At 39.8% G+C, this 25,329-nt stretch overlaps 1 protein-coding gene across 4 annotated transcripts in view; it reads left to right on the top strand.

Moving 5' to 3' along the window:
* Window positions 1–3,650: 3,650 nt before the first annotated feature.
* kpnb1 (karyopherin (importin) beta 1) overlaps window positions 3,651–25,329 on the top strand; it is a 42,121-nt gene continuing 20,442 nt past the window's right edge. The window contains exons 1-10 of one of the 4 annotated variants that reach the window (XM_048614566.1): window positions 3,651–3,763; window positions 4,845–4,971; window positions 5,091–5,149; window positions 15,717–15,899; window positions 18,941–19,141; window positions 20,461–20,613; window positions 21,547–21,606; window positions 21,694–21,783; window positions 23,235–23,345; window positions 24,038–24,139. In XM_048614566.1, the coding sequence (XP_048470523.1) occupies window positions 4,917–4,971; window positions 5,091–5,149; window positions 15,717–15,899; window positions 18,941–19,141; window positions 20,461–20,613; window positions 21,547–21,606; window positions 21,694–21,783; window positions 23,235–23,345; window positions 24,038–24,139 (1,014 nt within the window). In that variant the 5' untranslated portion in view covers window positions 3,651–3,763; window positions 4,845–4,916. Of the gene's footprint in view, window positions 3,764–4,362; window positions 4,482–4,580; window positions 4,972–5,090; window positions 5,150–15,716; window positions 15,900–18,940; window positions 19,142–20,460; window positions 20,614–21,546; window positions 21,607–21,693; window positions 21,784–23,234; window positions 23,346–24,037; window positions 24,140–25,329 lie in introns of those variants that run through there. The other 3 variants (XM_048614565.1, XM_048614564.1, XM_020510872.2) reach the window with 3 other exon arrangements.

Below are 25,329 nucleotides of genomic sequence, written 5' to 3'. Positions count from 1 at the left end.
CCCCTCCATAACAGTACTGTGGGAGTACCTACACCATATGAGCTAGTGGTTCAAGGTGTCTTACTAGTACCTGCTCAAGGGAAATTAGGGATAAGCAATCACACCTCTACTATGTGAACAATTTTACAAAGTTAGATTTAACTGAAGTGTGGAAGGTTGAAGAGTCGAGCTTAAGAGGACTATATATTTTAGAAATTAATAACTAGGGCATAGATTTACCTTAGGGGAGAAGTTATCATAAAAATATTTTAAAAGAAGGAAAAGTAGGCCATTCAGCCCCTCAAGCCTGCTCCACTATTTAACATGATCGTGGCTTTTTCCCCCACCCAAAGAGTGATAATTCTGCCTGGAAAGGTGGGAGAGGCAAAATTCTCATTGCATTTAAAAAGTATTTGAATATTCACTTGAAGTACTATACGTATTAGGCTACCAACCAAAATCTAGAAAATTAGTTGACCGCTTTCTTCTGGCTGCCAAACATGATGAGCTAACTGGCCTTCCTCTGTGTGGTAAATGTTTGAAATTTGTCCTTCTTAACTCAGTATCGCGACACTCTACGGAGCCCTTATTGGCCTGGCATACCAGGTTTTAAAATGGACTGTCTGAAAAAGGCAATTGTGTTACGGGAAGTAAGATTTACAAAAATGAAAAAGACTTGCCCCTATATAATGGATTTCATAAGTTGGAATTAAAGAGTTAAGGATACAGAAAACTACTGAGTACCAGACAAATGGAGAGTATTTCATCATTTACAGAAAACAAGTCAGGCATGTGATGTAAGGAACAGAAGAATCAGGAGGTGAGTCAATTGCTGCAGAATACACCACCTATGACTTGCTTTTGTAGCCAGTATTTATGTTACTGGTCCAGGTCTGTTATTTCCTTTGCACAGTTATCATTTCATTGCTTCTGTTTTGGTACTAGATTATGACATGATCAGCCCTCACGATCATATTCTTCTAACACTGTCTTCTTTTGCAAACCATTTTTAAAAATATCTTAATACGTTTTAACATCTTTGCTTCTGCGTTGTCAGGATTGAGGTGAGTAGAACATCTTGATCGAGTAAAGGGTGAGGGTGAATATTTTGAATTCTCTACCCCAGGTGCAGTAGAGGCTCAGTTTTGAACAGCAAAATACTGCAGAGTTGGAAATCTGAAACAAAAGCCGCTGAAAATATTCAACAGCTCTAGCAACACATGCAGAGAAGAAACAATTAATATTTCAGGTCAGATGAAAGGTCACAGATTAGACACAGTAAGTCTGATCCCCTCTATGGATGCTGCCAGATCTTTTCCAGCATTTTCTGCTTTTATCCCGTACCCTAATGTTGATTGTAATCCAAACAACAGAGGAGGCAAAGGCAATAAAGCCAGCAGTTAAATAAGATGTGAACTGTCCTATGTGGCACACACTTACACCACAAGTTTTTGCACTGTATCAACAATAGAGACCAGCTACCCGTACCTCCACCCCGCATCAGCTTATCTGCTGTTAAAATCCATATCATTCTCTCCTGAATTAGCTGGTTCAGCACACTCTTGACTGGCCTCCCTCCATAACCGTGGGCTCATTCAGAACTCTACTCCCTGCTTGTTGGGCAGCCAGTGCAGACACGATAGGCCAAAAGACCTCCATCTGTGCTATAAAAATTCAACGATCATAACCCACAGCAAGTCACACTCGCCCACTGCAGTCATGCACTTAAATTGGCTTCTAATCCAAGAATGCCTCAATTTTCAAATTCACATCGTTATGTTAAGTTCCTTCCAGGATCCTGTTCCTCCCAAGCTCTGTAGCCTCCTGCTGTTCCACGTTGGCTTTTTCTACAAACCAAGTCCACGTGGCCCAGTATTGTCAACAATGCAAACAAAAATCAAATGAACTACAGAAGCTGAAAATCTGAAATAAAAATAGAAAACTTTGGGGAACCTCAGCAGGTCTGGCAGCATCTGTAGAGAGTGAAAGAAGAGTTAATGTTTTGGATCCAGTGAAGCTTCTTTAGCATGCAAGAGTCACCAGACCTGAAAAATGTACTCTGCTTTCTTTCCATAATGCTGTCAGACCTGCTTAGTTTCTCCAGCAATTTCTGTTTTTGTTATTGTCAAATGTGCCTTCAGTTGTGCAGATCTTAAACTATAGAATTCCTTTTCCACTGACCAGTGTCTTAAAATCTACCACACAGACCAAGATTTTGATCACCTGTCTGGCATTGCCTTTGAATCAGCATTACACGTGTCTGATGATGCTCCTATGAAGCACCATGGGCTGTTCTACCAGCATTAAAAGTGTTGTTAAAATATCAAAATGAAAACGGAAAGAACTGCAGATGCTGTAAATCAAAACAGTTCTGAGGAAGGGTCACTCAACCCAAAACTTTAACTCTTTTTTGCCACAGATGCTGCCAGACCTGCTGAGCTTTTCCAGCTATTTCTGCTTTTCTTGTTAAAAATGTTAATGGATGGTACTGCAATGAATCCTTTTTAAAAAATTCTCAAATCCAACATGGCATCAATAAATGTAATCATCTCCGAAGCACTCTGGAAAAATATCCATTTTAGCATATAACAAGCTGATTGTTTAAAGGGATCCCATTGACCCCTTCCATTATGTCCATAATCACTGTGGTTCTGCAACTGGAGCCAAATTTCATCAATTCACTCAGTCTTTGAAATGGTGTATCACAATGCAACAAGTCTAGGAAGTGGTGAATGAGCACAATGGGAGAAAAAAGAACTCAACAATTTATGTAGTGCTTCACTCTTCCAATTCGGGTAGGGGGAAAATCAGCTGGACTTTTTCGTGACTCAAATCTGTGTTGACTTTAAAATCCTCCCAAGCAGGGTTGACTCGTTATGCAATGCCAATTCTTTAACATAGTTCTCCAACTAAATTAATTCCCTGCATATTTTCTTCATTTAAGTATGCATTTAATTCGTATTTATGTTATTATTGGATCTGCTTCCACCATCTTTGCATTGAATGATGGATAGCTCTATTAAGTGTTGGCAGTATACAGTTATAGTTCTAAATCCTATTTGTAGAAGGGCATTAAACACAAATTCGCAGCACAGAAGGCTGCTATTCAGCACGAATCAACCACACCTAGAATACTTTGAACAGTTTCGACCCCCTTACATAAGGAAAGATCCTTAAGTAAAATCTGCCTTTCAGCCTCGAAATGTTTTAGTCAAGGAATCAAGGTGACAAACTATCACAGGAGTCCACCCCCAATATCCTTCTCCTTCTATTGCATTAAATGCACCTTATGAAGAAGCTCGAAGGAGGATGCCAATAGGAGAGAAATGTTTGCAGTGATTCATGGTTTCAGGAAGCAGCATTGCAATGCTGAGCAGAGTTTTTTTTAGGATATAGATTGGAGATGGTCAATACAAACTGCAGCACTCTTCCCTGGAAACGGCGGGAAATACAAACCAGAACCGCCTCACTCACCAGCAACAGCCGCGTCTCCCTCCGCCACCTTAAAGTAGTGCCCTTAACTTTTAACCTCGTCAACCGCACCCCCTTTGAATTTAGGCGCCGAAGGCAACCCACACGCACACACACAAAAAAAACTTTCTCCGGATGCCGGTTGCTCCTTTCGTGCAGAAGCTTTTTCGACTGAAAATGAGGTTTCTCTCCCGCCGTTGCGGTCGGTCTGATTCGCGGAGGAGACGCTCCGATGCCCCCCGCCCTTCCCCGGAATTTAGGGTAAAACTGGACCAAGGTTCCCGGGATGGAAGCAGCCCCCGGGCGGAGTCAGGTGGGAAAAGTAGAGACATAACCCTCCCCAAAAGCGGCCTCAAGGGCGGGGGGCAAGGGGTAACATGCCCCAATTCGAAATTCGGCCTACAACAGAGGCTGGAGCCGCTTAGCCAATCAGAGGACGCCTTGAATAGCATCAGGCAGCGGCCGTTGAAGAGCTATAACATCCCAGGGCCGTAGCCCACCTGCTTAACCAATCATGAGTCTCTTTAGATAAGCAGTTGGGGGGGCGGGAAATGATAGGCCAGTGGGAGGTCGCGTAAAATAACACGCAGGGGCAGTTCAAAGGATGTGATGCACTCAGGTAATGGCTAGCGCCATCCGCCAATCAGAAATGGCATTCGATAGCTTTTACCGGCTCTTATGTCACGGACCAATAAGAGATTGTGTTAGATAGGATGACTGATTGGCGGTATGTGATGACCTTCACCAATCGGGGATTGTGTTCGATATCCACGCACCATTGGCCAATGAGAAACCGCGTTAGATAGGGCTGGGCGGCGGTGTCTGGCCAGTGGGAAAGCGGAACAAGCGCGCGCCTGTGTGCTGCGTCTGGCGACATCCGCCAATCCGATTAGGCGTTGGATCGCCTGGGCGGTCACGGGCCAATGGGAGCTCATGTTAGACAGGCCGGGCAGCGGTTGAAGGCGTGGGTGAAGCAGGGATAATGGCGGGTTCCGGCCAGTCGGCGATGGCACGCGGCGATTGACGTACAGGTGGACCAATCAGATGGAAGCGGTAGTGCGTGCGCCGCGAATGTTTCGGCCAATGGGGAGGCGCGTCACGGGGAGCGGCAGTTTGCGAAGGGAGGGGGAAGGGAGGAGCGCGCGCGGCCGCTGGTATATCGCTCCGCCGCCGGTGGCATTCGGCTTTTGCGCAGCTGCGGAGCCGGGCGAAGGCGTGAGAGAAGCTTGCGCTCTGATTATTAGCGAGTGAGAAAGAGAGAACAGTCAATAATATACAACATATCTCTGTTATTATCCATAATAAATTCCGCACCCCCAACCCCGTTTATCTATCTATCGCTCTTTTTAACCTTCCCTTACCGCCGTGTGTATGTACGTTATATTTTCTAAAAGGAAGCAGAATCTGAGTGACCCAGAACCATTTATGGCCGTTTCTGCCTGAGAAAAATCCTCGTTGTTTCCCACATGAGATTCGTTAACATGGAGCTTATCACAATTTTAGAGAAAACCGTCTCTCCAGGTAAGGCGTCTGATGGGAGAGGGAGTAATATTATTTTTCTCTCTTCCGTGTTATTTTACAACTGTATTATTTTTTTTTCCCGCCCGCCCTTTTCTTTCTTTTCTTTCCCTCCTCCCCAGATCGTAATGAGCTGGAAGCAGCGCAGAAGTTTCTGGAACAGGCGGCTGTTGAGAATTTGGTCAGTATTGGATTCTGTTTCCATTTTTTTTGAATGGGCAAAGGGGGCGATGGTTTGATCTAATTCTTCGGCTTTTTTTCAAAAAAAAATGTCGTGCGTGGGCTGATGCGGGCGTGTTGTTGGCTATTTGATTTTTCAGAAGGAAAAATCTTTATCCATTTTAACGGAGGGAAACCAAGGGCCTTCATTGAGAAAATTCCCCCTTTCCAATCTTCTCCCCCCACCTCTGGGCGGGGGAGGGGGAAACTGGAGTGAAAAAAATGACAGCCTAACTTGCTGGCAGGAATTGACCCGGTTGATTGACAAGGCTCGACAGCCAATGAGTGTCCGGTGATGGCTGGTGGGCATACCCGCCAACCAATGAGGACGCACCGAAGAGGCCGGGTTTCCGCTTTGCGTAAGTTTGGTTGATGGGAAGGGAAGCTGGGAGTCGAGGCCTGAGCGCATGTTGCCGGCTCAGCCTCCCCTCCCTATGTATGAGAGAGAACAGCCTACCCCACGCATAGAGGGGCTGGCGGAGGCCTGGATCCATTATGCTATCTGATAAATTTATGCACGTTATACCCCTGCGTTTAAATCGTCTAAGCATTATTTCTTTTTCAATAATAACCTGAAGATTTACACAATTTAGGGCTTGACATCATGCGTCTGACTTTCTTCTAGGTTGCTATCGTGTAATCTTTTCAATTGATTAACGCCGATTGGAAGTTTTTATTTAATCGGTGTTTGTGGAAATTAATCAATTTGTAACCCATTAAGACATATGTTAGAGGTACTGAGAGGCCGTTCAGCCCACTAGGTTTGAACCAAATGAAAAACAGCCTCGCTCATATCCCAATTTTGGTCTACGTAGATCACTATTTTGGATGTAAATATGAGTTTTTAATGTATTCAGGGTTTCAGTTGCTTATAACCTAGTAGGTGGAGAGTTTGAGGCTCCTGCTTAGCTCCTTGATGAAAAACAATTCTTGTCAACCTTTTTCTAATTCTTTTGACAATTGCTTCAAATCTATCCTAATAGAAATACCTTCCTTTCTACTGTCAAGGTATCTCAATGGACTGCAGTTTAAATCTCCCCTCAACCTTCTATTTTAGAAACTTGGGTAATAAGAGGAGGTACAGGCCCTTTGAGCCTGCTTCACCATTCAGTATGATTGTGGCTGATCGTTCAATTTGGTACCGTTTCTGCTTTCTGCATGTGTTTTTTGATCCTTTTAGCCCTAATAGCTATATCTAACTACTTGAAAACATTTAATATTTTGGCCTCAACTGCTTTCTGTGGCAGAGTTCACTGCATTCTGGTTGAAGAAATATAGAACATAAGATATAGGTGTAGAATTCAGCCATTTGGCTCATCGAGTCTGCTCTGCCATTTTATCATAGCCAATAGGTTTCTCAACCCCATTCATCTCTCGTAACCCTTGACCTCCTTACTAGTCAAGAATCTATCTGTCTTAAGTATACTCAATGACTTGGCGTCCACAACCTTTTGTGGTAGTGTGTTCCACGAGATTAAACATCCTCTGGCTGAAATTTCTTATCTCTGTTCTAAGTGGCCAGTTTCATATCCTTAAGCTGTGACCATTGGCTCTAGACTCCCCAGTCATTATGAACATCCTGCATTTACCTTGTCTAGTCACTGTTTAAATTTTATAGGTTAACTAGGGTTGCACCATTGTTAAATTTGATAGATGTATCTTCATATATTTTAAATCCAAATGCAACAGTTATTTTAGCAGGGTCACCACATGCATTTTTGAGTTTGTTTTTTCAGAGATTTTCTGTTGCATCTTATTTAAGGTTATTGGTGCTTTTTTTGGTTACTGTGGATTTGTACATTTTTGACTGATTTCTCATCTGATTTGCTTTAAACAAGGTTACTTAATGTGTGTAAATCAGGTAATTTTGGAAACTTAAAAAAAATTGCTTTGAAGTCAGTAAAAGTTGAACTAAATTGCATTTTATTGTTAGTAATTATTTTAATTTCACATTTCAAGCCATTTCTTTAGAAGTACATTTGACTTAGTATGTAGTGTTTTACCACTTAGTAATTTGGCTAATTGTATAGCGTTAAATTGTAGATTTGCAGAATTTCTGTGAAAACTGTCAGCTTTCAAAAAATTAGCTGTATTTTCATCCTAAGTTTTACTAAACGCATGTGCAGGTAAAGGTTAACAATTAAAAAGAAAAATACAGTCTTGACTTAACCCCTTCATATCATACCTAAGGTTTCCTATCAGATCCTGGCTTTAGAGATTTACCTGCTGTCAGACACTGTATCCTGTATCAAAGTACATCTAAAACTGAGTTGGTTAATTCAATCAGTTGGACCACGTAATACAGCTCTTGGCTTAAAGGAATTTTCTAGCCACTGGAAACTGTTTGGGAGTCAATAGCAAGAAGAAAGGTGAGTAAAAGTTTTTAAAAGTGCATGTGATACGAGAAAGAAGATGGGACATAAAAACTAAGTTCTACTTGAATAAGTACTAGAAAAAGACAGGTATTGTACATGTCTTTGGAGTAGTGGTAGACAACCAGGTAAATGAGCTGATGCTGCAATAGGACTGAATGGAACACTCGGATCTTGTCACTTGCTGTCATCAGATAGCCCTAGGAGAGGTTTAGTAATAACTCTGTCTCATCTTGAGTGATGTGCCTAAGTTATCAATCAACCATTAATGTAAACGTGCCTGTGTCTGATCTTAGCTACACTCGTCAATTGCTAGTTGATGTTGTGCTCGGGCAAACCAGAATTGGGAATATTATTTTTCTTGTTTCGTTGTTTCCTTTATGGGTTCACAATTCTATTTTGTATTGAATTAAATTATCTTGGTTGAGTTATTTGTCCATGTGCCCCTGACGAGAGCTCCCAGTTTTGACTGTTATCCGACTGAAATTTCTCGATGGAAACACTATCTTGCTTATTGTCCCCACAATACCAATACATTTTTGAGTTCTGATTGTGTGCAAGTGATACATCCTCTAAGGGGAAAGTGAAGAAAAATTAAATCATTTGGAAAAAGATGTAGCCTTGTATGTTTTGTTGAGGTAGGCACAGATCCTCAGTTAATTGACCTCTTTTGGGGGAGTTGGCCTTCTCCCTAGCCAGTTCCACAGTCATAGGTGAGATTCTATTCTGACTCCTGAGGGTTTGAGCATAGTGTAGGTGATCTAAATTAACCAGATTCCAAGAAATTTGTTTCAGTTAATTATGTAATGTAGGTGTCAATCTGTTAGTTGACCTCTTCAACAATCCTGAAGAATCTTTGCATAGCAGTAAATATCATTGTTTCAAAAAAGCCAATGTAATCAGCTGATACAGTAACGGAGGTGGAAAGTTAGTTTGGTGGGTTGGAATTGGTCAGGAAAGCAAATGCATAGTTATCCTAATCGAAATACAAGTACATTGAGGACAGATTTGGCTTTAATTGGACAAGTGACAACTGTGTTGAGGTAGTATTTGATTATTTGAGATTAATCATTGGGAGATTGGGACCCTGTAGGTACTTGAGAACTCCTCACAGGAAATTGGATTATAGAGTGAATGTTGAAGGTGGGGATATTAACCTTTTTGTAAAATTCAGGTAGTTGTCTGGATGGTTAATTTTGAACTTGAGTATCATTTGTGCTACAGATTTGTCTGCACTGTTTCTCCTTAGTCACAGTCAGATTGTTCACCTGAAGAATGTTAATATAGTTCTGCAGCTAGACTGCCAGCACTCCTCTCAGATGTGAGCCCATAATGTACACAAGCCCAACACTTTCAGCATTGGCTCACTGGATAGGAATTAACAGCAGAGACTGTGGCTGATTGCTGTCTTTGTGCAGTCAGCTGATTCAACATTGCCCTGGATTCAAACCTGCCATCATTTTGGTCTGAATGGCTCCAAGCTCCAATGGGTGGAGCTTTTGGCTAGTAAATTGTCAGGAAACCGTTCTGACCAAGAAGACGCATGCCATGTCCAGACTTGAGTGGCTCTAGGCTCCTGCATTTGAATGTATTCAAGCAACATCTTGCTTCCCAATACCTGCATGTATAAAAACTCAATTTGTGTTCCAAAAATGGCTGATAACCATTGTTGTTGTGTGGTGCATTCAGTTGATATACCAGTGCCTCTTTCCAGTTTGCTACATGGAGATTTGTCCTGTTTCCACTGGTTTGGGGCAAATAATTTGAGCATCTTTCGAGTTGGTATTTTCAATTGTGCTAAATTGAAGATCTTCCCAATGAAATATAGTGCTGCGGAAGTTCAGTTTGGAAGAGTTTGTACTGCGCTACATTTAGGTGAGATCCTTAATCTGACTAAGGACGCCTGATTATCCTAATAGTTTGGTGTACCATAAATATGCTATTGGGTTTATAGGATGGCCTTCAAATAAAAAGCTAGAGTTTTCAGATTCAGACAGCAGCAGGTACAATCAAGCTACAATTCCAGCCAGGAAACTGTAATGCTTCCTTGATAGTGTAAATTTATTTGCTACATGCCAGTGCTGCTTCAAATTTGAATTGATCCTCCTTATTTTGAAAACATCAATTTCTCAATTTCACCTGAATATCTCCAATGTTTTTCTTGAATGCTCATTTGCTGGACAGTTCTATTTCCGCTTTTAAAATGATACAGATGATGTCAAAAGCGGCCATAATCTGTAAAATAAAATAACTGAATACTGGAGATCTGAAACAAACAAGTAGCTGGGGGAATTCGGGTCTGGCAGCATCTGTGTAAAGGAAGTGGGGTTAACGATCCAAACTCTTCAGAACTCTTCTGAACTGTTCTGATGATTGTCACCAGACTTGAATCTTAACAGGTCTGAAGGAAGCAGAGTTGAGTTTCATCAGTTTTCGTCACAAACAGCACTACATAACCTTTCGCTAAAATCTTAACTTTAGGTTTTATCCTGAGTGATTTGAGAACTAGTTTTAAGTACTTTTCAAAGTTGGCTGCAGTTTTAAATATTTAATCCCATCTAATGGTGGCACAGTGGTTAGCACGACTGCCTCTCAGGGCCAGGGACCAGGGTTCAGAGCTGTTCAGAGGGGTGGTGCAGACTTGATGGTCCTAAATTGGTCTTTATCTGCACTGTAGGGATTCTAAATAAGCAACCTTTTCCTTTGTCCTTTCAATATTAAATCATTTTTTCCGCACTGCTTCGACAGATCTTTTATTTACTTGTCCCACAACCAGTCATTTATTTTGGCCTTGCACTATGGACCCCTTTCCCATTGTCAAGATCATGATTATCCTGACCTCATCTAATGGTAAAATCTTAATTGGAAGAAAGGCCACAACCTGTAAAGTAAGCTGTTTGTGGGTGCGTTCACGCAGAGACAGATGGGTGCTTCCAGTAATTTTTACTTCATATTTCTAACATCTGTATTTTGTAGTATAATATTTCATATCCCTCTACCATGGGCAGCTTATTGATATCTGAATGTGTGTGTAACGGAATATGAATCTTCTGAAGTGCTACTTAGCTCTCAGGTTTTCATGAATTAATAGCCATAATGAATGGTGGTCCTTGATTAGTTCACATTCAAGTGTGGTTTAAATTTTCCACTGATTCCAGGGAGAATATATTTGCAGCTATCTTTGTTGCTATGATAATATGCCTGCATTTGCATTACTGGAGGCAGCCTGAGAATGCTGAATACCTGGAGAATTCTCCAACTGTATCATGAATGTGGAGGTTTACTGCTCACTATCCCTTCTACCTCTGGGACAGCATCTGAGTCATACAAAAAACATTTCAACGTTTTTATAAAATATAACAGTAATCACCAAGAAATGGATAGCTTTATTTTAAACAATTTCTGAATGGTTGATTTTCCATAACATTCGTGTAAATTCCTTGCAAATTAAATGCAGTTTTGTATTGGCACAGTATTTCTGCAAAGCACGATCTGATCAGTTGAATTGACCAAATTATGTTCTGAGGAAGGGTCCTTCGACCTGAAACGTTAACTGATTTCTCTCCACAGATGCTGCCAGAGCTGCTAAGCTTTTCCAGCAATCTTTTGTTTCTGATTTACAACGTCTACAGCTCTGTTGATTTAAATTACAATAACTTGCAGGCAATCTAATAGCAGTCACCATTGTTTCCCACCCCCCATCCATATGTCCTGTCCCACTGACAGGGCTAAACCAACAGAGGTGGTGGTAAACATAGGGAGGCCAGAAGTTGCCATGCTAATCGGTGTCCATGGAACCCCTAAGTGGCTGTGCAGCTTTGAAGGAATGCTGCTCAGGAGGGCCACAATTAGCCAAATTTTAAATGCTTCTGATTGTGGCTGCAGCACATGTTGAAGAATCAACAAGCAAAATGCATAAAACATAAAGCTAAAGAAACTCTCAAGTCTGGCCACATTTGTGGAGAGAGAAGCAGTTAACATTGTAGGTTGTTGACTTGCTCACCGAGCTGGGTTGATTTTTGTTCAGGCGCTTCGTCACCATGCTAAGTAGCATCATCAGTGAGGCCTCCGATGAAGCGATGTTGTTCTACTCTGCTTGGAATTTGCACTGTCTGGTCTGTTATGGTGAGTAGTGTCATTTCCAGTTTTGTTCTGTATGGGTTTGTATATGGGTTCCAATTCTATGTTTGGTTTCATTGTGGGTTGAGAACTATGTGTCTAGGAATTCCTGTGCATGTCTGTTTGGCTTGGGTTATTGTAGTTGCATTGTCCCAGTTAAACTGATGGCCTTCATTGTCAGAATGTGCAGATATTAAGGAAACTTCATCGTGTCGTTTAGCTGCTAGCTGATATTCGTGTATTGTTGGCTAGTTTCCTTCTTGCCTGTCCGATGTAATGTTTGTGTAGCACAAGCCCACAGCCACTCTGACAAATGCTCACAAGGATTAAAGACCCCATTCCCACGGCATGCAGAACCAACGTAGCTTACAAAATACCATGCAATGACTGCCACAAGGAATTACATCTGACAGAAGGAAAGAAACTAGTCATCAGAATCCACGAACATCAGCTAGCAGCAAAACAACACGACAAGCTTTCCTTAGTATCAGTACACTCGGACAATGAAGGCCATTGGTTTAACTGGGACAGCATAACTATAGCCACCCAAGCCCAACAATAGACATGCATGGGAATTTCTAGAGGTGTGGTTCTCAACCCATAATGCAGTCAACAAGCATATAGAATTGGACCCCACATACCATACAGTACAAAACCAGAAATGACACTACTCACCATAACAGACCGGATAGCGTAAATTTCAGGCGGAGTAGAACATCACTTCATCGGAGGCCATACTGATGTTACCTAGCATGATGATGAAACATCTGAAGAAAAACAAGCGAGCTCGGCGAGCAAATCAACGATCTCACCCACAACCGAAGCTACAAATCTTTGCTAAAACTTTAAAGTTAACGTTTTAAATAGTGACTCTAGTTTCACGGAATCATTGGACTTGAAGTGTTCTGTTTCTCTTCTCTTTCCAGAGATACTGCTAAACCTAAATTTTTCAATTTTTGGTTTTTATTTCTGATTCAAGAATGCATAATATTGTTTTTAATTTGACAGAAATATGTACTTGCTCATGCTCATACATCTACCTGTCATGGATGCATCTGTCATTGACCACATTGGTGACAGACACTCTTTCAGATGTTATGATAAAGTCCAATGTTCAAATTGAGCATGCCCCTCCATTGGTTGTGTGCATTGCCACCGTATTGAATAATACAGATTTTGTAGCAACTCAACATGACGCACTGTGGGTTTTCAGCAGAACTGTTCAACTGCAATCTATAACCTCATGCCCTAACAAATCCTCAACTCTGCCATTGCCTCCAACCAGAAAATCAACACACTCTCAATGAAGAGTGCAGGAGTGATTGTCTTCAGCAGCACCAGCAAGTCTAAAAATGAGGTGTCAACCTGGAGAAGCTACCATTCAGGAGCAAAATACTGCACATGCTGGAATCTATACTGAAAACAACAAATACTGGAGATCACGCGGTCAGACATCCATGAGAATGAGCAAGCTAATATTTTGAGTCTAGATGACTCTTCAGAGCTGAAAAGTGTGGAGGGGGCAGCATTAATGCTGTTGTTGGGTGGGGTTTGGTGGGGTGTAGAGTGCTAGGGAAGAAAAGATGTTGGTTACCATTCGGAACTGCTTGAATTCCAAGCACCATCCTACATTTAGCTAAGCCATCCCACTACTGAAGGATCTGCGGTCTAGTTGCATCCAATCATGATAGGCAGTTAAACAGTTTACTGGAGGAGGAGAAGGCTGTGCGAATAACCCTGCCCTTAACATTGGGCATTATAACCAGCCAGTCATAGAGCTTTGCCATTCATATGGATGCCAGAAGTCTTAAAGCTGCAATGCTGCACGTCTCATCTGTACCTTAATCTGCTGACCGTTCCCCCTCACCTGAGGCTTAATATATTACCCAGCATTGAAAAGTTCCATGCTGGGTAAAGCAAAAGTAATTTTCATTCTAAATAATTTTTGTACAGAGAAAATTAATGTTCTGGCATTTGCATACCATAGGGGGTCATTTCAGAGGCAGAAGTTGATGACCTCAATCCAGTTTATAGAGCTAATCCAGAGTGGAGTATATTTTGGTTTAGTATGAGCTGTTAATAACATTTCAGTAAAACAGTTAATTTAGTTTCTCGCAACAAATTGCAGAGCCCACACGCAGATGTCTAAGTATTTGAGAATACTATTTTACTTTTTTTAACCCACCAGCATGTTGTGGCAGTTTTTTTAAATTATGATGCAAGCTTCCCAGTCAACTAAAAATGCTGGAAAGAGATCAGTGCAGCAGAGCTGACTAGTGTCATTGCTTGAACAGCTATTATGGAACTGAACGATTTGAGTCAGTTTGCTAGATCATACTGATTTGGAAAATTTTCAGAATAGTATCTGGCCTGTCACTGTTGGTACCATGGTCCTTGAAATTTCCAACCAACTAGTCAAAACAGAATAAAGATAAATTCCACTCCTAAAAAGTGCTTCAGGTGGCAGTTGAGGGCATTTCCCTATGGCCTTGCCACTTATGCTAATGCATGTTATCCAGCCTTGTGCTTGAATAGTAATGCTCAGATAAATGCCACTTCCATATTAGTTAATTGCCTTGTTTCTCAGAAATGCATCATGTCTTGAGTTTGTTTCTGCAGTCCAACAAGTATAAGCTCCATTTAGTAACCACCAGCTCAAACCCTCACCCTGGTAACTGAGGCTGAACTAAACTGTTGACAATCATGCTAACTTGTTTGACCTTGAACTAAACTCATTTTATGTTGCTAACATCATAACTGGTTTTGTCTCAACTCTTCAAACATTTCCGCTGCTAAAACCCTCAGCTTTGTCTTTGTTACCCCTTGGCTTGAAATTTTATTGCATGTTGCTGTCCCACATAATACTCCATGTAAATGTAAAGTTATCAAAAAGTCAGCCTATGACCCGATTCCCAACGAGTCCTGGTCAGCACTGCCTTGTGCCTGCTGATCTACATTGGTTTTTTTTTTTAAGCGACATCTCAATTTTAAAATTCTCACCCTCTTCTTTTTACCTCTGTGGTCTCACCCTCCCCACCTCAGTAATATCTTCCAGCCCCACAACACAGAGATCCGTTGCTCTTATATAATCAAATTTTTGTCGCTCCTACGTTGATGGCTGTGGCTTCAGTTGCCTGGGCCTTAAGCTATGGAATTTGCTTCCTAAAGCCTCAGCGTATCTAGTTCTTTTCTCTTAAGTTGCTGTTTAAGACCTACATATATAATTTGCCCTAACGTGACTGTCACAATTTCGTTAGCATTCCTGCAGAGTGCTTTAGGATTTTTTTAACCATGTTAAGTATACTATATAAATTCTTATTTGCTTTTCTTGGTAGCTCATGCATTAACTTTCCAGTTTTTTGTCCCTTGGCACTCTGCAGTTTACTTCTGCTTTCAAGTGACTGTTTGGAGATGACTTTGGATGGAACAAGTTTAAGTCTGTTGCACAGCTGATCTGTTGAATAGTGCAACGTTCTCTCGGTTGTCAGGGCTCTTACCTCTGCATTTAAAGGGTGTAGATTCAAACTGCAGGCTAAACTTGAACATGTCAATTTAAAGTGACTCCACAATCAAAGATGCTTTTTTTTAGTAGCCTGTGAACTCCTGAAACAGATTAGTTCCTTTATTTTTCCTTCTGTGTGGATCTCCCTATCATGGTGGCAGAAACCATCCAGACATGACTTCTGTTTTGGTTGAAAGGTCTCTGATCAGCTCTTCATCTGAGTTTTTTTAAACATAGACTTGAATCTGTTACTGCTTTCTGGTTCTGAGCATTAATGCTGCAATTCATTGTCATTCAATTATCCTAACTACCTTGTTCTGAAGGTAACTCTGTAGTCTTGATTGCTGTGTTACTCAATGTAAACGTATAGTGTTTAAGTATCGTTGCATAACTGAAGTACAAACTATAGACTATTAAATCCAAGACATCAAAGGTTCTGGCTGAAATGTGATTTTAAACATTAAACTAACAGTGCATTTGTGGGTAACAAATGGAATGCATGATAGTAATTCTTCTACGTTTCTCTATTATTCTAGCCTACCTTCTTGGTGGAACTTTCAAAAGTGCTAGCAAATCCAGGAAACAGTCAAGTTGCCCGAATTGCGGCTGGTCTACAAATCAAGAATTCCCTGACATCCAAGGACCTGGATGTCAAGACACAATATCAACAAAGATGGCTTGCAATTGACACCAATGCTCGACGAGAAATAAAAACCTTTGTAAGTTGACACTGCTGCGGTAACCTTTTAAATAAAATTCAAATATTAAGTGTATCTATTTCTTGGGAGAATGAGGCTTTATGCCTTTCAAACATCTTTTTAGACTTGCCAAAATTAAAATGTTGAGAAGTGAGTAGTCCATCCCATTTTAACTTGGTTCATTTTCAAGTGGATTAAATAGTGTTTTTTTAGATAACAATTATTTGTCTGTAGGTAAGATTATAGTTTTTCAGATAGCAAAGTAGTTACATGCCCATTAGTGTATAGTTTTGCATGCATGACTAATGTCCAAAAGCTATTTACTTGAGTGAATTTTTGTTGGGAAAAAAAATTAAATCCTGACTTTGAAATAAGTTTGGATAGTCTCAAGGTCCCACTAAGCTGGGAAAATATGGTAAAAAAATTTGATCATCAAGGTGATCTGTTCACCGATCTAAGCAAGCAAAGATTATTGGTAATGGCTTAGCAAAAATAGCTTGCAGCTTAGCTACTAACCAGCAATGTAAATACATAAGTGATGTGATTATATTATCTCGTTTTAAATCTTTGCTTTCTCCAGAGTCCCCAAATCACTGCCAATCTTTAGGCAGTTTCATTCACTACAAATGACATCAAGAAATGGCTAGTGGCACCGGATACTATAGAAAAGATCTATGGGCCCTAATGGCGTTCTGGCAATAGTCCTGACACTTTCAGCTCCAGAAATTGCCACACCCTTAAGTCAAGCTGTTTCAGTGCAGCAGCAATACTGGTTTTTGGCCAACAAAATGTAGAAAATTTGCCCAGATATGTCCTGTGCATGCACAGCAGGCCAAATCCAGCAATCAGTTACTGTCCCATAGATGTATACTCAATCATAAATAGTGATGGAAGATGTCATCAACAATAGAGGAGTTCCTCAGGACAGTGTCTTGGGCCCAACCATTTCCAGCTGCTTCATGAATCACCTTCATTCCATAAGGTCAGAAGTGGGGGGTGTGTGCTGAACATAGAATCATAACAAGGATGGCTCAGTGGTTAGCACTGCTGCCTCACAGCGCCAGGAATCTGGGTTCAATTCCACCCTTGGGTGACTCTGTGTGGAGTTTGCATGTTCTCCGTGTCTGTGTGCATTACCTCCAGGTGTTCTGGTTTCCTCCCACAGTCCAAAGATGTGCAGGCTAGGTGGATTGGCTATGCTAAATTGCCCATAATGTTCAGGGTTTTGTAGGTTAGGTGGGTTATTGGGGAATGGGTCTTGGGATGCTCTGGGGGTCAGTGTAAAATGTATCTAACTCTTTGCTCAATGACTTGGTCTTCTATGGTAGCAAATTCTGAAGAAATACTTACTCATCTCTTTTCTAAATGGGCCACACTGTAACCAGAGACTGACCCCTGATTGGGTTTCCCAACCAAGGGAAATGTCCTCCCTGCATTTGGTGTGCCTTGCCATGTTGGAATTTTGTCTGAATGACATTGTCTCAATCTTCTAACTGCTGGTGAATGCAGGTTCACGGACCAGAAAATGAACTGGACTATCCTTATAAATGCTTCTGCATACAAGAACAGGTCAGAGTAGAAATCTTGCAGCAACTAACTTGCTGCCTGACTCCCCAAAGCCTTTCCACCATCCACAAGGCACAAGTCAGGAGTGTGATGCAATACTCCCAGTTCCTGAATGCATGCAGTTCCACTAACACTTATAACACTTAAGCTTGATAGGTATTGTGTTTACTCCCTCCACACTAACACAGAACTACCATCCACAAGGCGCAATGCAGAAATTCACCAAGGTTCCTTATACAGCACTCTCCAAACCAGTGACCACTGCTGTCTAGAAAAGCTAAGGCATTTTCTTGGGGCAACGAGAATGGGAAATAATTGCTGACTCACCAACATGCCCACATTCCCATGTTCTGGAGGGCAGTTGAATAGGAGGTCCAAGGAAAGTATTAGTGAAGATATAATTCGGTCCAGTTGTGATACACCATGGGTATTTGTGTTTCTTGCAAGTTAACCTCCCTTTTTGGTCACTTGATTTTCAAGTCCCAAATTTTGATGTCATGGCAAAGTTGTTTTTTAGTACAGTTCATCAATATTTGAGTATATTCCTGTAATGGAGTTGTTTAACTCAGTGTAAACATACTGATAATGTAAGGTAGATAAATCTTCCAGTGACTTTTCCGTACAAGAGCTTTTCAGACCTGTTTACAATGTTGGTAAATCCATTATACAAAGTTCGTACATTTCAGAATATGTCTGCTTAATGCCATCTTAACCATTGTTTTTATTTTACAAATGCACTGGCTCAGTGATACTGATCAAAAATATCCCAATATAATGAGTGACTATGCAATGAGCAAAACACATTTGCTTGTATCTTAATACTTTTGTGTTTTTCTTTTACTTTTAATTAAAAAAGCACCGTGGTGTCACTTTCAAACTACAATCATGTCTGAAGTAAATTTTCAGTTCCTAGTGATGACTTGTTCCTTTCATTTTGTGACTTTGACATGTAACACCTGTAGTAATTAAGTACAAATTTTAGCTTCAATAACATAAGGAAACAAAGCAGTTAGTCTTTGCTATTGATTTGTCTATGGTCTGTGCTGTAGGAATACTGAACTGTTTAAAAATGCAACTACAATCATGGATCAAGAGCCAAAGTTCAGTGTATGTGATATCTGTTTTCTAACGTCAAAGTGTGGTGCAGGATCTGACCTACATAGTGTATGTTTCTGTGGGCTCTTGGGAATCAACCATCCATGAAGTAAAATATGTATTTGTCCTGGTACAAGAAATATATTTCAAGATTTCCTGTGACCTGACTTTGCTTTCTTTACTGGTGTATGTTTTTTCTTTGTTTTGCATTTCAATTTCTTTAAATATCCATTGTGCCTGGTTTGAAGCTTAACCTATTCTAACCTAATTATTTTGTCACTCCAGTCCTTTTCTGATCATTTAGCCTCATGATTTTTTTTTGGTGATGGAAGTGTTGCAAATACTGTTGCTGGTCTTTTGAAGGAAAAAAATCTTGTTCTAAATTTTAACTGCTCCCACAGGTCTTGCAAACTCTGGGTACAGAGACCTACAGGCCCAGCTCGGCATCTCAGTGCGTTGCAGGAATTGCATGTGCAGAGATCCCTGTTGTTCAATGGCCCGAGCTCATTCCTCACTTGGTTGCCAATGTTACAAACCCCAATAGCACTGAACATATGAAAGAGGCTACTTTGGAAGCTATTGGTTATATATGCCAGGATATAGTGAGTATTGTCTTTGTTATCTTCCCAGAAATACAGTATTGTTGCAATTAAGCTTGCTTTCATCTTTAATACCAAAAGCTTTTTGCAACAGTCATTGAATGTTAACTTCCATTTTGAATTGTGAATGCCACTGTTTCTGGTGAGTTGTGTATTGATTGAGGAAAAAGTGTGCCCAACCCTGCACTACTGGAAATTTCATTTTCCGTTAATAAAGTCATATTGAAGAACTGATGCTCATATCCATTTTAGTACTTAAATTTATATGTACTTGCAAAAATAATATGAGCTAGTTTGTGATGCTGCAAGTGTGCATTCAGCAGCAATGCACTGCATGAGCTTATTGCAAGATTGCTTTTGAATTTCAGTTTGGCTTGGGTACTTGTGATGAAGGAAAATTCAAAGGCCAGCGATTTGTATGGCTTCATACAGTGGTGGATGCAACTTATATGCAGCTGATGGGTGTTCTTAATATTCCTCACAACCAATTATTATCAATTTGAGATGGTTCCAAAGGTATTGTTTGTAACTCATTTGCCATCACTGCATGACTGTACAAAATAAAGAAGCTGTTGATTTGAGAATTTAATGTTGATTTCGATTATCAATCTATACTTGAATGCCCATCTTAGCAAAGTATTCAGTTATTTAGAAATCTTGTATCTAGAAAGACAAGGAATTATCCACTATGCTGAATTGTGTTTGATTATAGCTACAGACTTACTGATTTATGGCTGTGTAGTACATAACTTGAGTTATAGTACATTGCTTGACCAGCCTTATTAACCTTACATAAATTGCATATGTTTATCTGTTAGAAAACGATGGACATAAATTGCATATGTTTATCTGTTAGAAAAGGAAGGAGTCAATACTTGGTAGACTCTCCAGTCTCTTGACTGGCTAATTTTGCTCAGACAGCAGCTTGATATTTTGGGTGCTCATTTATACCTTCATCTGACGCAAAGTGATTATTTCTCTTGAGGCTTTTAGACCAGTTGAATATCTGAATTCCCAGCAGCTGAATGTCTCCTAAACTACGTAAGGGAAGTTTGTATTTTAAAATGATGCCGTTTCATCTAGTGCAGGTTTGAAGGTGAACTCCTGTTGATTTATATTAAAATTGCAGAGTTTCAGCTTGTCAGTTTTACTTTGTGAAAAACAAGATAAAATATTTGAACCTATTCAAATAACTAATCCTAGCGATTCTGCCTCTAAAACTTGGCATGCTACAACATGATGTAATCTTTAAAGAATATGTCTAGTGTGGGCCAGAAAGTGAAGAGGAAAGCATTAAAGCTGAGTAACTTTTGCTTTTTAAGGACCCTGAGCAACTACAGGACAAATCAAATGAAATCCTGACCGCAATTATTCAAGGAATGCGGAAGGAGGAACCCAGTAACAACGTGAAGTTAGCTGCAACAAATGCACTGTTGAACTCCTTGGAATTCACCAAAGCTAATTTTGACAAAGAGGTAAGCCACTTTTTATTTGTATTAACATTTAACATAAAACTACACCCTATGAGAATGTAAAATGTTGAGATGTTGCATCCAGGTGGAAGAACCTGGCATAAGGCATCAAAGCAAGCCAATCCAATTCAGTGTGGTGAAACAATATTTTGGAATATAGGTGTATGGGCACTCTACCCTCTCTCCTCCACTTCCTCATCTTCTCTCCTCTTCCTCCTCTTCTCTCCTCTTCCTCCTCCTCTATCTTTTTCCCCACGTCCCAAAAAAAGTCACCTTAGTATTGCAATTGCTTGGTCAGAAGTCTGAGAAATCATGCTGCAATTCACCTGATGAAACAATGACATTAAACAGATTTGTTGACCATGCTTCTCGTAAAATGTTTTCAACAGCAAAACAACATAGTGATTGTTTTACACCCGTAAACCCCAATCCTTCTGATCATTTGATACCTCAACTGAAAATTAAATTGGATGCTGAGTGTTAGTCAAGTACTTTGCAAAACAACGAAAAGGTGCTACCAGGTTAAAGAATGAAAGGCTTAAAGAGTAAATAAACTCAACTAAATACAGAATTGCCTCAAAGTGCCTAAATATGAAAGATATCAAATGTGGTGCCTGGCCTACGAGTAAATCCTATTTAATAAATTCTTTCACCAGTGATCATTGTGGTTTCATGGTTTGGTTACAAAGTTACTAGATGTTACACAGTTTGATCTTGATAGTTTGCAAACAAAAGTACAATAGCAAATCAGACCAGATTTGCCAATGACTTTGAGAAAATTCAGTGAACTGTCATGCTGTCTGGAGCCCACTATTAACAATGTCTTTACCTGATTGATTGATTGTCGTATTCTTATTGCTAAGCAGTCATTGACAAGGACTGGTGAGGTCAAATTTTAAAGCATCTCTGCATATACTTTTTTTTATTTCTTTGCAGTCTGAAAGGCACTTTATTATGCAAGTAGTCTGTGAAGCAACCCAGTGTCCTGATACAAGAGTAAGTAGCATTAAGTTGCCTAAAAACTAAAATCTTCACGTGTGATTTAGCATCACTTTTAATGGAACAATTGTTTCAACCTAACAGGTACGGGTTGCTGCCTTGCAAAACTTGGTGAAGATTATGTCCCTTTACTACCAATACATGGAAACATACATGGGTCCTGCTCTTTTCGCTGTAAGCATAATTTATCAATTGTATTGCCCTGTTTAGGGGAAATGAGGTTTTGTAGCAAAGTGAATCTTTATATCACATGTAAACATCCAAACCAACTACCAGTGTACATTTTTTATGTGCAGGTTAGAATCTGAAACTTTTCAGAAAACTTTGACTTGGGTAGGTATTTTCTGTAATTTGATGTGGTTAAGTTCAACTTTTAGCCCTATGGTGTTAAGTCAAAAAAATTGCGGATGCAGGATCCATTTCAGATCAGAGCACATGTCTTAGTGCAGTACTGAGGAAGTGATGGATCATTGGAAATGCAGCCTTTTAGATGAGTTGTTAACTGAGGCTTGCTTTAGGCACTGAGGCACAACTAGAGAAAGTATGAAAAGGGTGACCTTTCCAACATTGTTTAATGCAATTTCTGGCAGTTTATCTCATTGCTATTTATGGGATCTTGATGTGTAAAAATTGAGTGCTGCAGCTAAATTATAAGAGTCTACACTTTGGGTGTTGATGCTGAGGATATGGGGGAAGGCATTAGTAAGTGATTCTTCAGCAAACTAAAGATGCCACGCTGCTGCCTTTCACAATTGAAGAACAATACAGTAGTGAATTAACTTCTTGACATGCTACCTAAAAATTTCATTCTAAGCAAATTACTTATCCTGTTGCTTGTTTCAATCCTGGTGGTGTGGTGCACCACGCCCCCTGCAGACTGAATCATACTATGATGTTAAGAGGAGTTACTTGCCAATCATAAATTTTCAAAAATACAATTGATGGCTCCCAAAACACTCAGCTTTTAATTTATGCCATTGCTGTCAGAAGACGAACTTTGGTTTTGATTCAGATTTGGTTTCATTAGAAAGCTGCACTAAATCGTGATATGGTGCAAGCACTGGAGCTAACACCATTATTTAGCCTTAACTGTTAATCAAATATAGACGCTTTAATTTGAGATGGCATCATTCAGGTCAGGTGAGCAAGTCATTATTTTGCCTGCCAATTCTACAAAAGAATTAAGTTTTTAATGGGGTGGCTTTGTAAACAATCTCTTGTTAGATTATTTTTGAATGTTGAGTGACCACTTAATCATGTATCATTGTTTGCAATGCATTACAAAAACAAAGTTGCTGGAAAAGCTCAGCAGATCTGGCAGCATCTGTGAAGGAAAAAAACGGTTAACGTTTCGGGTCCGGTGACCCTTCCTCAAATGCTGCCAGACCTGCTGAGCTTTTCTGGCAACTTTGTTTTTGTTCCTGACTTACAGCATCTGCAATTCTTTCGCTTTTTATTTGCAATGCATTGTTAGTTTGAAGCTTTCACTTCAATATTACTTTAGTTCAGGCCTGTTCTAAGGACTGTTAATATTGTTAGTGATTAATCCATGAGCAAATAATAGTATTTAATGTGTACACGTTTAACAACAACTCTTTGTTTTGGTGGGGGGGGAACTTTTCAAGATTACCATTGAAGCTATGAAGAGTGATATTGATGAAGTGGCCCTACAAGGAATTGAATTCTGGTCCAATGTTTGTGATGAGGAAATGGATCTTGCTATTGAAGCTTCGGAGGTATACTTTTTAAATGTATTCTACTGTATTTTAAGCTATTTAAAGAAAAAATAGTCACTGGATGTTTTTAATTTAATTTCTTGCTTTTGGACTTTGCTATTTATGGGGAAATAACTCATCTGTCTCTGCTGGGCCCAAATGAATGTGGGCTTGGAATTGCCTCAGTGCTAGAAAACTTGCTTTTAAACAATCTATATTGAACCTATCAAGTGTAAATTTTTTTTTTTAAAAATCTGTTTTGACAGATTATTTGTTTTCTTTTTGAGGTAAGAGTTCTAGTAGTGAGTTAATATATTTAAATTCAGTAAGAACCATATCCTATGATGGTCCACGTGTTACGCACAAAGCTGGCAATTAGTCTATGATGAAAAACCATGCACCACGCTGAAACTGTTCAGTTGATGGATACTTTGTTTCAAAGTTGAGACTTAATTTGCCAAGTTTGGTAGAGTATTTGAAGTTTAGGTTTAATGCACAAAATTAGTTGATCAAGTTGATCTTGGAGTTCCCTTTCTAACAGTATTGTAGATTTCCTAAAGCAAATGGACTGCAGGAGTTCAAGAAAGCAGTTTCCTTCATAAGGGCAGTTAGGGATGAGAAAAAAATACTGGCCTTGCCAGGAAGGCCAAAATCCCTTTAATATTTTTTAAAAGTCATTCTCTTTCTACAAAGTTTATATTTGCTTTCTATAGGCAGCAGAACAGGGAAGACCACCTGAACACACAAGCAAATTCTATGCCAAGGGAGCACTCCAGTACTTGGTACCCATTCTCACCCAGACACTGACTAAACAGGTAAGACAGTAACTTGACTGACTTCATTATCTTTTATGCTGTTGCAAATTCATGATGAACAGCAGTGTTTTGGATACAAGTTGTTCCTGTAACATTTACTTGCTATTTGTGATATGCTTAAATTTGCTTTTTATGATAATGAAGTAATATTACAGGAGCTATGGAATATTGCATTGAGACTTCTGGAGCACAGCTTTGTATAACTTAGTGTGTCCTTTCTAAGGCTATGAGCTGTATTTGCTGAATGTTAAGAGCACATGAACCTTTGCCAATTAGAGGTAAGGTTTGTGAAACAACAGCTGAAAGTTACTTTGTGCTAGCAAATTTTCATCCTTTAAAACTTGTAAGTGAATTTATAATGTCAAGACTATGAAGTTCTAAACACAAGGCTGTCTTAATTATTTCATGTAGTGTACTGCATTTACAGTAGGTGAGATACAATGCAGTTTTCATTGTCATGTGATACAAGTTATATGGTCCCCTTAAAGGCCTAATTCTAGATACATAAACAATGGGAGAGGGGGCTTTCCTGCCATACCTGTTGTATATTGGATGTATAGTGTACAGAAAGTTTCCTCCAAATATGCTTGTGTTAATTAAACTTGCCTGTTTCCTTGCTGGCTTAATTGTAAATTGCCTGTAAGGTGCTTGGAGATAGAAGTCGTGAATGGTGCTGCATAAATGCAAGTTTCACCCACAAATAGATAGCATTGTTGAATTCCTGCTTTCAGACTTACAAGTCTATCTGTACACGTTCTCCAGATCATTGTTGGTTTTGGAACAAATTAATCCTGTACCACACAGCTGTCTGCCCAACTTGCTGTTTTTAAAATATACTTTTTTATAGTTGTAAAATCCCCCTGTAATATAAGGCCAGTTATTTGTAGGTGGGTTTGTCTGACTTGAAGCCTTGTTGCCTTACTGACAGGTAACACATCATCCAGTTTGTAAAACTCAGCATATTCCTGTCCATATGTCTGTCCAAAATCTCATTCATAAAAGAACTGCAAATCAGAATGGAGATCTTTGAGTCTAGGATGAAGACATGACTGGAAATCCACCAATTAGGACTTATTAATTTCTTCCCTTTTGTGAAGTAAATTCAACTAGCTTTTCTAAACTCATTAGAAAACAAGCTATGGCTTGTGAATTCTCTTTACAGGGGATATACTGGAGAGAGGGGTATTGTT

The sequence above is a fragment of the Rhincodon typus genome, chromosome 30 (genome assembly GCF_021869965.1).
Source record: "Rhincodon typus isolate 14 chromosome 30, sRhiTyp1.1, whole genome shotgun sequence".
NCBI classification, from domain to species: Eukaryota; Metazoa; Chordata; class Chondrichthyes; order Orectolobiformes; family Rhincodontidae; genus Rhincodon; species Rhincodon typus.
Note: the sequence above shows the minus strand (reverse complement) of the source record. Positions and strands in the feature narration are given on the sequence as shown.